This window comes from Callionymus lyra, chromosome 12, assembly GCF_982586985.1.
Source record: "Callionymus lyra chromosome 12, fCalLyr1.hap1.1, whole genome shotgun sequence".
NCBI classification, from domain to species: domain Eukaryota; kingdom Metazoa; phylum Chordata; class Actinopteri; order Syngnathiformes; family Callionymidae; genus Callionymus; species Callionymus lyra.
Genome location: NC_141829.1, coordinates 5,192,696 through 5,209,015, shown reverse-complemented (window position 1 = coordinate 5,209,015; position 16,320 = coordinate 5,192,696). Strand labels below are relative to the sequence as shown.

Below are 16,320 nucleotides of genomic sequence, written 5' to 3'. Positions count from 1 at the left end.
AGCGTTTCTCCTCGAGTCATCATGTCAATGAGCAGGTGAAGCAAATCTTGGGTGATCGTCGGAAACACTGCGTGTCTTTCTCACGGGTGGCGAGACAAATTATGCAAAAATGATGAAAAAAAGAATATAAAAAAGAGCCACATATTTCCACGTGGTTCACCTCATTGTTGGGATCCTGGATGACCCGGTACAGAGCCGGCACCAGAGACTTCTTCAAGTGAAGGCTGCCGGCGTAGTTGTGGATGTGGGTTTCTGGTAAAGACTGAAACCAAAGAAGAAAAAAAGATTATTATTTATATGTAAAGCATCACCAGACAAACAAGAACACGATTAAATATTGTTTTGTTATTTAGTTATTGTATTGTTGTTATTTATTTTTATAATGTATTATATGTATATGTATTGTATGAAGTATTATTTTTTCATCTTTACATCATTTTTTTAGTTATTTATGTACTTTAAATGAGTCATGTATTGCTATAAGTAACATTTTTTCATCTTTACATGGTTTTATAGATATGTATGTACTTTATATATGTCATGTATTAAAACAAGTATTATTTTTTCATCTTAACATGACTTTATAGATATTTATGTACTTTATATATGTCATGTATTGATACAAGTATTTTTTTTCAACTTGACTTTATAGATATTTATGTACTTTATATATGTCATGTATTGATACAAGTATTTTTTTTCAACTTGACTTTATAGATATTTATGTACTTTATATATGTCATGTATTGATACAAGTATTTTTTTTCAACTTTACTTGACTTTATAGATATTTATGTACTTTATATATGTCATGTATTGATACATCTCTTTTTTAAATTAGGTATTTATATGGATGTCTATTATACTGTACAATATATTATTTAATATTGAGTTAAATTATAGTTATTTTACATAAGATGTAATGTATTTAGTTATTCGTGTATGAAGATAGTTATGTAGTGTACACATGTATTGATATGTTGGTTTATTTGGCATTAATATGTATATCTGTGTAGGAATATTTAGCAATATTTTGCTACAAACTGACAACTTTTTCCCCAAACTAGTAATTTGTAATGTTTTCTTTTTCTTTATTTTTACATTTACCCCCATCCCCCCATTTCCTTCTTTTGTATATAAACATTAAACGTTGAATGCATGTTCAAAATAAAACACACTCGTGAGTCTATTCACCTCCGACACATCATCTCATGAACACTTTCGACATTTTGACGAGTCGGCCCCGACGAGGAACAACAGACGAAGACAAACGTTCAAATGTAAAGCTGAGCTCGAGGGAGATTTAAGGGCATCATTTAAACATGGAGTGAGGCTCCTCACCTGAACCAAGAGTCTGCTCTGAATGCTCCGAAATGTATGTTCCGTGGATGATGACGGACATTTATTTGGTCTCAGCACAGATTCAGCAGAGTGTAGAGAATGTAGAGAGTGTAGAGAGTCTGGAGAGTCTGGAGAGTCTGGAGAGTCTGGAGAGTCTGGAGAGTCTGGAGAGTCTGGAGAGTCTGGAGAGTCTGGAGAGTCTGGAGAGTCTGGAGAGTCTGGAGAGTCTGGAGAGTCTGGAGAGTCTGGAGAGTCTGGAGAGTCTGGAGAGTCTGGAGAGTCTGGAGAGTCTGGAGAGTCTGGAGAGTCTGGAGAGTCTGGAGAGTCTGGAGAGTCTGGAGAGTCAGGAGAGTCAGGAGAGTCAGGAGAGTCAGGAGAGTCAGGAGAGTCAGGAGAGTCTAGAGAGTCAGGAGAGTCTAGAGAGTCTAGAGAATCTAGAGAGTCTAGAGAATCTAGAGAGTCTAGAGAGTCTAGAGAGTCTAGAGAGTCTAGAGAATCTAGAGAGTCTAGAGAGTCTAGAGAGTCTAGAGAGTCTAGAGAGTCTAGAGAATCTAGAGAATCTAGAGAGTCTAGAGAGTCTAGAGAGTCTAGAGAGTCTAGAGAGTCTAGAGAATCTAGAGAGTCTGGAGAGTCAAGAGAGTCAAGAGAGTATAGAGAGTCTAGAGAGTCTAGAGAGTGCTGCTCTGCAGAACACAGTGACTCACGCTATTATACAGACTCTCATCCTCTTTTTGGATCTGTGTTCCCTCCTGTCACAATTTGCTAACTTAGACTCCACTAATCACTTCTTCTGTTCTACGCGGCCTGCAGCTCAACACACACACACACACACACACTCTCATACACTCTCACACACACACACACACACACACACACTCATACACTCTCACACAAAACAATTTTTTCTTCGCCATAATGAGTTGAAATGTCACAGAGTGTGTTGATGTTCTGCAGCAGAACGATGGACCAGATGATGGAGACAGAAGCTCAACAGTACGTTTGCAATTGACCGAAAACTTTCTAATAAATATATATATTTTTTAAAGATTTTTTTGTAAGATGAACGCCAGCCACACTCAAAATTAATAACCTCTTGTACTCTGTGACCTAATGGCACTTAGGATAGTGATTCATTAAAATAAAAAGAATAAGGGAATCCCAACAGCAGCACTAATGGCTACACTAAAGAGTAAAAATAATATCAATTATTCAAAGTCTTCCTGTTCTCAATGATAACAATAATATTCATACTCGTCTACAATGTTGATATTCTATGTAGGAAGATGAGGATGTTTGTCCGAGAAACAAGTACAAGTGTAAGTTGACACCAAAAAGAAGAGATTATTTTATGCCAAAGACAGATTCATTAAAGAATCTTTGATTTAGTTCACGGACATCAAACTCCATCACGAAGTTGCAGCAAGAAGTCGTGAGCCGAACAAAGTCTTTATCCAGCGAGCGGTGAACAGGACTTGAAACAGATTAAAGTATCAGTTTTAATGACCGAAGGCTAATTTTAGCATCAAGCGTCTCTATAGTTCATCAACAACTGCTTCACGACACAATCTGCTGTTTCTCCTCGAAGCACAAACATACATGTTTTATCACATTTCCTTCGGCATAAACTTCTTTGTTTTGGAACTTCTAAAGACAGAGGCGTTTATTGTTAGTAAATACACCGTAAATATCTTGCTTTGGAAGGGTTTTAAATATTGAATTCAGACCAGCTCCGGTCTGATTTGGCCTCCAGGCCTCGTGTGCGACACTCGTTTTAATTCAAGTTGACATTTGTCAGACTCCCGCGGTTCCTCTTTTTATCTTCCCGTTTCCAGGAATGCAACAGAACCTGGTGTAGTTCGACAGCGAACAACAATAGCACAGCAGGGACATGGTCAGAGCTGAAAACCGTTCAAACTACATGCCTTTAGTTCACGTGCCACGTGTTCTCTCCACTGACCACTGCGATAAATCGCTCGTCAAGACGAACGGGTTCTGAGACGAGACCGCCGACCTTCGGGTGGTCGCTCGCCCACGCACGTGGCCTGGTGTCGCATGAGATCGGCTCAAGTTGAAGCCATTTTTAAATCCAGAATCGGTGAAGTCCAGGTGGCAAACATTTCTCCAGGTAGCTGATATTGATGCTCCATCCCAGGTGTGTGAGGGAGAGGTACCGCAGGTCCTTCCTCCCTGCTGCCATCAGACTCCACAACAAGAACACAGCCAGATAATATTTAACAGCACCTCTTCTTGTTATTTTTGTAAATATATTGTATATATAATATGGTGCAGATTTCTATTTTATTCTATTTAGATTTTTTTCATTTTATTTTTATTTCTGGGTGTTTTTATTTTTTTGTATACTGCTCTGCTGTTTAAACCGAATTTCCCCTCGCGGGACAAATAAAGGATTCTGATTCTGATTGTCAATCATTCTTCTGTAAAGTGACCCCACACGTGCACGGCCTTGACCTCAAAAAAACACCCGCACATGTGGCAGCACGAGTCGGGATCGAAGGGGGGGGGCGGGGCCTTTACCTTGAATTCTGAGAGCCATTCTTCGACAACACCTCGCTCTGAACCCGGCATCTTCATCAGAGACCCCCCTCCGCTGCCTGCGGGGCGCACAAGATGAAGACATTAAGGCCCAGCAGGGGGTCACAGTCACACAGAGACAGAAACTGAGGTTTTCGTTCTCGTCCCTGAACACGACCGTATGAAAAACAAATAATAAAAGTATCATCAGACGTTTGTTTTCCTCCATCACTTTAATGGAATATCTATTATAAGATTATTAAACATATGCTTGACATGGGTGTACAAATGAAGGGTTTTTTTGTCTGTTGAGTTCAGCGACTGAACTCTCCGGTGAGAACATGTAAAGTGTTTGTACGACACTAAACAACCACACCAGGTGTGTTTATACCACATGCAAAGTCCATTCAAAGTCACAGGTGCGTCGAGTGAGTTGAACTCATTGTTGTCCACAAACGCACAACAACACGAACATTGAAGAGCGGAGGAGGGAGTTGACAATCAATTTAGTTTACATTTTTGTACTACGCAAATCTAACACTGACTTTTAACATTAAAATTATAAAGTCAACTATGAAACATAAACATTTAGCGAAATAACATTCATGCTACAGCTACATATGGTGTTGAAGGAGAAATCAGGATAACATTTCTCATAATAAACTTGAAATGTTGCCTCAATTCCAGAATTTGGGAATAAAAGCAAGATTTGTCATGACCCAAATGTGTGTTTATCGACATTAAATCAACTTGATCTTAAGTTTTTCATTCATGACCATCATTTAATGTGACATCTGTGTCGAGGTTTAGGATGTTTTACAAAATACGATGCCTTGTATCCATGGAAACCTTCAATATGGTTAATCATTTTCAATGATGAAACATGTGAAGTCTGCCCCACGAAAACCCTGCACAGTCAGACCAGACTCCCTTCGTCATATCGCAGCCGCTTGAGCTTCCATTTAAAACCAAATCCAAGTTAAACGCCGTCTCTCGGACTGGTGCAGATTAGCCCTGAATGTGTTACAAAACAGGCTCAGAAGAGCAAGAACGAGGATTTGCGTGGAGGTCGGCGGCGGCGCTCCGACTGTTTACCGAGCCTCTGCGAGGAGGCGCTCCTCCGATCTCGGCGTGGATTGAAACGCTCAATTTACCGAGGCTTGTTCAGCTCTTCTGGAAAAGAGACGACTCGTGCGTTTCTGCTGGCATGTCAAAGTGTCGGAGCATGTGCAGGAAAAATGAACCGCACAGGATTACAGAGTCTCACAGTCGTGTGAAGGACGCACACCCACGGCACGTTGTTGAAAATACAATATGCATCTCATTTTCCAAACATTTAACAGAACGTTCAGTCAGTGGTGATATTGTTTAAAGACATGCAAAGAATTGAAAGAACACATTTACCTCACTGTGCCACAAGTCAGATCTTCACTGGGAAGAGGAAGTGGTTCTCCACGGTCGCACACATTTGTCGCTCAGTAATGCTCACCTGGAAGATCAGGAGAAGAAAACGATTGATCAATGACTAGTTAGACAATCATTGAAGATATCCAGCAAACAAGGATTCTGGGAAATTCTACTGATCACGACAAGACAAGACGAGCGAGAGACGACTTCAGGCAGTACTACTGCCAGTTGACAGGTATTTGGCTGAGTACACCAAAACCATGTCTGAAAACTACAGTGGTACAAAATACTACGTTTTTTCCCGCAATAAGTCCAACACAGAGTGAACGAGGGTGAAACTCGCCTTATCTGGTGGATATTATCGTGTCGCTTTCCGAAAAGATAATTATGAATAAATATTGATGCAAACAAAATGTTATTATTTAAGAAAATAAGGCGTCAATGTGTGTCATTTAAAAATAATGATAACTAATGTGTTAGTTCAAGGGTTAGTTCACCCAAAATTAAGATTTAACTCATTTTCTACCCTCACGTCGACTCATGTTGGGATTATTTTCAGTGTAATCCGTTCCTTTTTAGAGTTATAGACAAAAATATTTGTTCATTTTAATGTAGCAACTGGAGCTCAGTGGAAGAACTTCCTTCAAAGATGCTTAAAAACATCCAAATATCTCCATACTGCTCGTCTGTAACGTTCCTCTTGGATTGAAGCCTCCGCATGAGAAGAATTGTTCAAGAAAAAAATCTTTATTTTATTCTCGTTTGCGGCAGATGTTTAAAGGATAACAAGAGATATATGAACCGGAATTACTTCTCGTCGAGGCTTAAATCGAAGAGGGAAGTTACAGTCGAGCGGTATGGAAGTATTAGGATGTTTTTAAGTGTCTTTTTGGACGAAGATGAAGATGAAGACGAAGATGAAGATGACTGAGCTCTAGTCGCTACATTAAATGCTTTAATTTCGCTCTGAAGAAACGAGTAAACATGACATCATTTCACAAAAGTGAACATGAGGCCATTTAATTGTTTGAATTAAACCCACTACTGTGATACCATTTGTGTTGATCCACTGTACTTTTCCTATTATAGTATCTAATACTTGGATCTTCGATCATGTATTACTTGTTTTATAAGATAAATAACTTTGCGAGTCCATTATTGTTGGAAGCACAACGCTGAGGCTTTTATTTCACAAACAAATTACACCTTCAGAATTCAAAGAAGAACAACACAAACCCCACTAACAAAATTGAAGAAGGAAGTAAATGTTTGTTCATGTCACGAGTCCACGGTAAATATAGTTCAGCAGGCTGGAGACCATGACTCTTAGTTTCCGTCTGAATCCAGAATAATTCCCCTTGTTGACTTCAGCAACTCGTCCTGCTTTGTTTGGGAACCGATGCTTCGTATGGCGACTGTTTACACTCCAGGTTATTCAGGCGGCGAACTTTAAAGGTTGTCTATATATAGATAGACAAATCCTCTTTTCACTTGTTAAATGTACACAACAAGGTTTTAATGAAACCCTTCAAAAAAGCAACGGCTCATTGGTATCAGAGAATTATCGGATTATCTTGAAATATAAGAAGATGATTTAGATTAGATTAAACTTTATTGATCCCAAAGCGGGGAAATTCACTAGTGCAGTTAAAAAAAACATTTAACAGGGACAAAAACAGAGATAGAACACTAAAGTGTCACATAAAAGTTCTTTAAAAGGTCCATACAGGCAAGTATTTGGATTCATGTTGCTGTACACAAGCAAAGTACAGTCATGCTAGCTTGTTCCAAGTATAGTAAAGCTATGTATTGAGTGTATTTGTTTGGTTTAATTGATTGGATAAATGTTGAGAGTAGGGTTGTCAGACCAACCAATACTTGTGTATCAACACCAAAAGAATATCTTCTTTTTTTTTACCTTAAGTAACAAACACACAAGTTGTTGTCAAAAAGGGAAAGAAAGTATTAAAAATAATCTTTGAATAGTTGTTCTGTTATTATCCGTTATGTCACATATTATGTTACCATCGGAACTCTTTGAATTTTATTTGAATATTTATTTTAATCATGGTATAAAAAGAGGAAAAATTGGTCTTGACAACTGGAATTTGGGCCTGGATCTGACAGTGAGGGGTAAATGTAAATAAAACCTACTGATTTAGTATTCTAGTTATAGTCTTGTAACAAATGGAAGTTAAAGGATTTACACTGGAAAGTGGAAACTCTTAAAAATGTACTTTAATCTACATAAAAAGTATATACTTTATTGTATATTGTTTTGATTGTTTAAGTGCTTTGTGACCCTGGTCTAGAAAAGCGCAATATAAATATAAATTACTTACTTACATACAAAAAACACAAAAGGCTAAAACTAGACTTCAAACACATTGGAGAAGCTGATATATTACTCAGTTTATACTCTTTTTCTGCAAGAATGTCAGTTATTGTTCGGCCCATTTCTTGCACATTGAATCTTGTTGCCCCCCATGTGAAAAGTTTTACACCCTTAGAACTTCCTGCAATCATTTTTCGTATTTTTATTGTGCTCATGAAGTCTATAAATCCGTTGCAGTGACATCAATAATGTCACATTTTTCTGTCTGCTATTGTTGTTCGTAATAGAAACACCAAAAAAAATGGCTGGAATTTCCAGAATGATTTCTCCACGGTTCCCTCACTTCCTTTCTGCTCATATTCTGGTGCTTATATTTAGCCGGCGCTGTTGAGTAAATATGTCACTCGGCTAATGAGCCTTCCTCGATGACAATAAGCAAACTTTCCATCTACTCTTCCTCCGTGAACGGCCGGCTCATTGTCCCGAGCTCACAGTGGAATCTAGTGCCGACCCATCCTGTTTACGGCGCTGTGGAGCCAAATAACAATGATGTTGTCCGACCAGAACCAGAACCAGACAGAGAACATGGAGTAAGAATGTGACACAAAGGTCTAAGAAATGATCGCAATATTTCTTTTCACTGTATTGTATTAATAATAAAAGCACTAAATACATTATTTTAACATGCATAGTATTGACATTTGTTTTTAATTTGTATTCATGGTGCAATTTGTGTGTTGCAATTAAAAAGTCATCATGTCCCCCGCTGCTACAGGAAGAATGAAATCCCACGAGATCCCGGGGATGACTGAGGATGAGAGGATACAGTGACTCCAGCAGCTTTTAAAGCTGATGTTTATACATATTTTGGTTTGAAAACAAATGAAAGTAGTTACGACTTCGTCAAGAGTCATGTGGTCTGTAAATACTACAACACCAGAGTCAAGTACTGGACAATACTACACATATATCCTTGTTACTACACTATCACAACACCAGAGTCAAGTACTGGACAATACTACACATATATATTTGTTACTACACTATCACAACACCAGAGTCAAGTACTGGACAATACCACACATATATACTTGTTACTACACTATCACAACACCAGAGTCAAGTACTCCACAATACCACACATATATACTTGTTACTACACTATCACAACACCAGAGTCAAGTACTGGAGAATACTACACATATATCCTTGTTACTACACTATCACAACACCAGAGACAAGTACTCGGACAATAGTGCAAATATATCCTTGTTACTACACTATCACAACACCAGAGTCAAGTACTGGACAATACTACACATATATCCTTGTTACTACACTATCACAACACCAGAGACAAGTACTCGGACAATAGTGCAATTATATCCACGTTACAACAGTATTACAATATATCAAAATATATCATTTCATTGCCCCTGTATCGTAATATACGTGTGTGTATATTATATATATATATATATATATATATATATATATATATATATACTGTATATCGCAATATTTCTGCCAATACACGGCCGTACTCTTCATCTACATGTTATTTAAGAAGACGTATTAGAATCCAGTGAGACATATTTGACATTAAGAAAATAATACATCGTCAATACTAGTAAGGTACTGGAACACATGTCAAAATCTACAATATAAAGCCGAGAGATTTCAAATAACAATGAAACATCAAGATTTGTTCGAGTACCAACGCAACGATAATCAAGCCTCCAAAAATGTAACCACTTCTTTAGACTCATTTACAATAATAACCCTAAATATTAACTTGTTATTCTCCCACAAATGCAGATTTATCAGCAGTTTAACAGGTAATGTAAAGTCTAGATGCACGAAGTGATTCAGCTCTGCAGTGAACATCTCCAACAGGTGGTCTGTGACTGTCTCTTCTGTGCAGACAAGGATTGTCTACAGACCTATACAATGTTTGCCATGTTTGCTTACATGTCAGTCTGAACAAACACTTCTCTCAAGGTGTTGTGTACGTCAGACAACAGCAGTATAACACACACACACACACACATTCGTACAGACGCATCATTCATCCTGGTGCAAAAAGAAATACTGTATTTTTATGTAATTAATGATGTTGATTATTAGTTTTGTGGATTAAAAAAAGACAATAAATGTGCACTGAAACAAACAACAAAAACTAACTCCTTGGGAGGAAGTCAAATTAATGACTAGAGATCGAGTGTGTGTGTGTGTGTTTGTGTGTGTGCTTCCATCAGTGTCAACTCTCGTCCTAAATGAGCCGTACACTGGTATCAACAGTCCAACATTGAGGATTTTCAAGGTCAGCTCGGCTCGGTCGGCCATGAATTATTCAGTCTGAGGAAGATCTCCGGCCGTTTGTTCCATTTCTCAGGGTCTAGTTCCTCGCCGGGTCCAGCGTGACCATCGTGGCGATGACGACAGATGGCAGAAGAATTAACGGCTCCGTCAACATAATGGTAGAGAAAATGTAACAAATACTGGTCAGGATGATACTTCACAAGTAACTAGAAAAGTTAACATACACAAGCTAAATAAAACAAGTGTTTCACATGCTTGATTGTTCCTGTACGGATCTTTACTGGAACTTAATAATACATCATAAGAATATACTGACACGTATAGAACGTCAAGCACTGTAGAAAGTTAACAGCCTTTTGGCCCAATATTATTTTGTGTGAAAAACCATCACAATGTTAGCATAGCATAGCCACATTTATACATTTATACGTATGTGAAATTCGAAAAGATTCGTTATTTTCTTAATGTATGGTTTAATCATCCGTGTCATGACAAGGTCTCGATGAATCTTGGTTTTACAGACACAAATACAAAGAGCCGGTGAAGAAGTACACAAACCTACAACATGTATTTACTGTTTAACTACAAAAGTCACATTCTGGAAGATTGATGTTCTTAAGAAGTTAAGAAAAGTGGCCACTTAAGTTGAGGTTATCCTTAATTAGGGGCGAAGTTGAATCATGACACAAAAATGAACAAATGTAAATTTCATAATAATAGGGATGATATAAAATATTGATAAATCGCAGTATTCTTTTCCACTATACTTGCACTGTATCGAATTTTTTTTTTTCCACATTTTATTTGTAATAATTGTTTTTTTTTGTAGTTCAATAATATGTTTGTAAAATAAAATAATTCAATCTTTTTAACAATTTGCGTGCAAATATTCACACAGATTTTTCAGTCGCTATTAATCTTCCTGCCGCCAAATGGAAACATTCATCATGTCCTCTGCAGCTAAATGAACACTGAAATCGGCACTGGCTGAGGACGAGAGGATACAGTGACCCCAGCAGCTGATGTTTGGACATATTTTGGTTTGAAAACAAATGAAAGCAGTTACAACTTTGTCAAGAGTCATGTGGTCTGTAAATACTACAACACCAGAGTCAAGTACTTGGACAACAGTACAAATATATTGTCATTCCTGCAGTATTGCATATCGCAATATATAGTATCGTTGCCCATGTATGGCGATATGTATCGTATCAGCAGATTCTTACAAATACAAAGCCCTAGTTACTTAAATACGGAAAATAAATACATTAAAACTCGATACAGTTTTATTGAATATAGATAGAGTATTGTAAGTAAGTAAAGGTTATTTGTAAAGAAAAAACAATTGCAATATTCAAGTGAATAACAGCAGAGCTCCATCATAAAATCTGCGTTTTTTAAATCGTACTGGTTCATCCAGTGTTTTCTCAGAGACTGTCCTGCTCCACTGATATCGTGGTCCATGGTTTGAATCCCCTGTTCTTCCAGAAAATTGGACGTTTCCATCCATCAGTAGATGCTGTCGCCACATATTCTAGCTACTTATCATCCCAAACGGTGTTGCTGTAAAGTCTTATTCCTACAGACGGTAAAGCTAATGACTCATTCATGAGCTCTCTAATAACCTGTGAGTATTAGACGTTCCCTCACCTCAACGTAAACCCTGCTCTCGCCAAATAATGACCTGACAGTAGAGCAGATGTTATTGAGCCAACTGTGGAACAGCTGGGAGATGATAGGGTTAATAAAGGTAAATGTTGGACTCAGAGGACGCTGGACAGACGTTTAGAATGTGATTCTCTTAACAATCTTTCAGCAGATAACGGCGCCAGGATTAATTGCCTTAAACTATAGGGTCACAGTTCATGACCCTGGATCGTCTTGTTCGTTAACTCTCCATAATTATGAATATATGAAGGACAGGATCAAGACTCAAGAGTTTATCGTCATTACACAATGTTTGAATGTTGCCTTTTGTGCATTATAAGGCAAAAAGTGATATTGTTGATTAAAGTGCTAATGCTAAACTGCTAATACTAATGGTATATTATATATACATTATATATTTGCTAAAGATGTTTAAGGGTGATCATCATCTTGCTCCTCACCATCAGTCTACAGAAGTACGTGTCGAGGAATTTCCTCAAGGTCAACGATGAAGCTCTAATCCTAGTCTATAGGGGACGACTGATCAACAATTTTTTTATTGCTTCTGTGTTGTTGTTTTTTAAATGCAGGACCCTTTTCTTGCAGTGCAGAATATTCATAAGATATCGTAACACTAAAATATTTTTTTCATGAGACCGTATTGATATTCAATAATCTGTATTTCTTGTTCATTTATTTTTTCATCTTTGCTTCCCAATCATATTATATTTTCATCATAGTCATTTCATGGTTTACGTTTCAATAAAGTGTGTATACAATCATTTTTTCAATTATTATTTACTGTTAACAGAAAATGTTCATCTGATGTTCGAACATATTTTGGTTTGAAAACAAATGAAAGCAGTTACGACTTCGTCAAGAGTCACGTGGTCTGTAAATACTACAACACCAGAGTCAAGTACTGGACAATACCACACATATATACTTGTTACTACACTATCACAACACCAGAGTCAAGTACTGGACAATACTACACATATATACTTGTTACTATACTATTATAACACCAGAGTCAAGTACTGGACAATACTACACATATATACTTGTTACTATACTATCATAACACCAGAGTCAAGTACTGGACAATACTACACATAAATACTTGTTACTACACTATCACAACACCAGAGTCAAGTACTGGACAATACTACACATATATACTTGTTACTATACTATCATAACACCAGAGTCAAGTACTGGACAATACTACACATATATACTTGTTACTACACTATCACAACACCAGAGTCAAGTACTGGACAATACTACACATATATACTTGTTACTACACTATCACACTATATATTGTATCGTTGCTCCTGAATTATGATACGTATCAACAGATACTTGACAACACACTGCTATTCATGTTCAAGGAGAAAGAAACCAAAGTAAAAACCTGAGAGTATATCGATTACATAAAGATGTTTCTATAAAAAGCAGCATCATATAATCCCACTGTACCTTTCCTCACATGGTTCGCCCTCACTACTGTATGTACAGTGGATCACCACCGATATAGCACTCACTCTTAATCCAGACACTTTCCCTTGATTAACAGATTAACACTAATGCCTGCCCACAATGAACCCACATAATCTCCATCTCGTGCCGCCCAGATTTGTAACGCCAACCGGCTACTCACCGGTGGAGTAGATTTATGTCCGCGGAGGATCTATAAATAGAAAACCAGTGCTGCACATTTCCCTGCAAAAAAAAAAAAAAAAAAAAAAGATCATCTCACACAGCGAGCGACCACTCGCATGCTTCTACATGATGCTCGCGTTCTGTGAGCAAAGGTCACTCATTGGCCGACAGAGAACACGCTCGATCATGATCTGACGCCGATCGATACTGTTGCCTCCGGGACGCACGGGCAGAAAAAAAAAAAAAAAAAAAAACACACAGAAGGAGATGAAATATGGTTTTGAAGCAGAGCAGAGGTGAGGAAGAAAAGGGGCGAGCGAGAATTAGCTGCTCTTTCTGCTTCATCCCTCGCTCATCTCGCAGGCCAGGCGGAGGGAACTGAGGCGTACGCACATCCAGGGCTAAATTTAGCTCTGCTGCAGCTGCAGGGCCAGACGTGCTGGGATGGGTGTGTGTGTGTGTGTGTGTGTGTGTGTGTGTGTGTGTGTGTGTGTGTGTGTGTGTGTGTGTGTGTGTGTGTGTGTGTGTGTGTGTGTGGCAGCCAAGTGTGCTCAGGGTTCCACGGATTAACAAGGTGAGCCACGACAAGAAAACACGCAGGTGAACACACACTTCCTCGTCCTCGGCGGACGGACGGACGACACACGGTTTAACATCACACGAGATGAAACGTCCACATCCTCAGAGATAATTCAGAAGAAAGTTCATGATGATGATACAAATGCTGACTCACAATACACAGATTGTTGTTAAGATAATATGATTTAAGTTCACCTCAACAGTAGAGTCCCCTTTAAGATAAAATGATTTAAGTTCACCTCAACAGTATAATCCCCTTTAAGATAATATGATTCAAGTTCACCTCAACAGTAGAATCCCCTTTAAGATAATATAATTTAAGTTCACCTCAACATTACAGTAGAATCTGATTTAAGATAATATGATTTAAGTTCACCTCAACAGTAGAATCCCCTTTAAGATAATATAATTTAAGTTCACCTCAACATTACAGTAGAATCCCCTTTAAGATACTATGATTTAAGTTCACCTCAACTTTACAGTAGAATCCCCTTTAAGATAATATGATTTAAGTTCACCTCAACATTACAGTAGAATTCCCTTTAAGATAATATGATTTAAGTTCACCTCAACAGTAGAATCCCCTTTAAGATAATATGATTTAAGTTCACCTCAACAGTAGAATCCCCTTTAAGATAATATAATTTAAGTTAACCTCAACAGTAGAATCCCCTTTAAGATAATATGATTCAAGTTAACCCCAACAGTAGAATCCCCTTTAAGATAATATGATTCAAGTTTACCTCAACAGTAGAATCCCCTTTAAGATAATATGATTCAAGTTCACCTCAACAGTAGAATCCCCTTTAAGATAATATGATTTAAGTTCACCTCAACAGTAGAATCCCCTTTAAGATAATATGATTCAAGTTCACCTCAACAGTAGAATCCCCTTTAAGATAATATGATTTAAGTTCACCTCAACAGTAGAATCCCCTTTAAGATAATATGATTCAAGTTCACCTCAACAGTAGAATCCCCTTTAAGATAATATGATTTAAGTTCACCTCAACAGTAGAATCCCCTTTAAGATAATATGAATTAAGTTCACCTCAAGAGTGGAATCCCCTTTAAGATAATATGATTTAAGTTCTCCTCAACAGTAGAATCCCCTTTAAGATAATATGATTCAAGTTCACCTCAAGAGTAGAATCCCCTTTAAGATAATATGATTTAAGTTCACCTCAACAGTAGAATCCCCTTTAAGATAATATGATTTAAGTTTACCTCAACAGTAGAATCCCCTTTAAGATAATATGATTTAAGTTCACCTCAACAGTAGAATCCCCTTTAAGATAAGTGGGCGAGCATTGTTTCTGTTATTTATACATCAGTGTCATCGGAACATCGAATGGTTGAAGTTAACATTTCAAATGCTGCAACCTGGATTTCATTTGTAATTTAAATTTGTTTTTATGGAGCAACATTGAATATTTTTTGGGAATAATTGAATTAAATCAAGTCTATATTAAAAGATTCTATTTGTTTTTATTGAGTTATTGTGTTTAATAATTTGTATATTTTTAAAAGGTTTTTTTTTGGATTGGACATGGAGTTTGAAATTCTTATTCCAAACATTCAAGGTACATTTTGATTTGTAGCTTTTTAAATACAATATAAAAAATGACGGTATAATAGTACCACCGGACGATACCAAAAGAGTACTAGAATCTACTCAACTAATCATGTGACGAACAAATTGAATTAAATATTGAATTTAGCATTTATTTTTTTAATTATGGCAATTAAAATATCAGAAAAACAAAGTAATGAGTTCATTTTGAAAATATTTAAATGTTTTAATTCAAAATATGAAAAAAAAACAATATACAAATTAATAAATTACTCCAAAAAAGAATGAAATGCTTAAAAAAAAAGCATTAGCCAAGAATAAGGGCAACATTTTCAATGTTAAATTCAACGATCCAACATTTTCTAGACTCCTCTGTGGACGAAGACTTTTTAAAGGTTCGAATACGACGCCTCCTTGTTGACATAAACACTGTATGTTTATCAAGACTAAGGTTCATCTTAAATCCATAATACAACAAGTGCTGACTCACTATAAACACACAACATCATTTATCGTTTCAACTCACAAGAACATTAAAGGCGTACGCTAGCATTCTCTCGGTTATTCATACACCTGGAGATAAAACCACACCTGGGCGAGTCATTCATCCACCGATCTCTTGAGAAATAAGCGACTTTAAGATAAGTGTCAACACAGCCGTGAGTTCAGCGGACGTTCAGACTGCAGGCACATGACCACTAAATCCACAGTGTTTAGCATTGCTGCTGACGGTGTGCTAACAGAGGAAGAGATTAGCATTTAACTTCGCTCCGGCGGGGAAAAGAGGGCAAACATTGACACGTGAGGCGCCGAGCGCTCGCTTCCATGGACCACCTTGAGGATTCACACGTCCACGTCCTGAGGTCGCAATTCCCGTCGCATTCAAAAGCCCTTTTGAAACGTGGAACTTAATGAA

General features: G+C 37.4%; 1 protein-coding gene across 2 annotated transcripts in view; it reads right to left on the bottom strand.

The window, feature by feature from the left end:
- Positions 1 to 16,320, bottom strand: part of LOC148068047 (hyccin 2-like) — a 54,547-nt gene that overhangs the window by 28,028 nt on the left and 10,199 nt on the right. The window contains exons 2-4 of one of the 2 annotated variants that reach the window (XM_087803464.1): positions 5,278 to 5,362; positions 3,877 to 3,953; positions 161 to 262 (exon numbers count right to left, since the gene is read on the bottom strand). In XM_087803464.1, the coding sequence (XP_087659590.1) occupies positions 161 to 262; positions 3,877 to 3,933 (159 nt within the window). In that variant the 5' untranslated portion in view covers positions 3,934 to 3,953; positions 5,278 to 5,362. Of the gene's footprint in view, positions 1 to 160; positions 263 to 3,876; positions 4,014 to 5,277; positions 5,363 to 16,320 lie in introns of those variants that run through there. The other variant, XM_087803466.1, reaches the window with a different exon arrangement.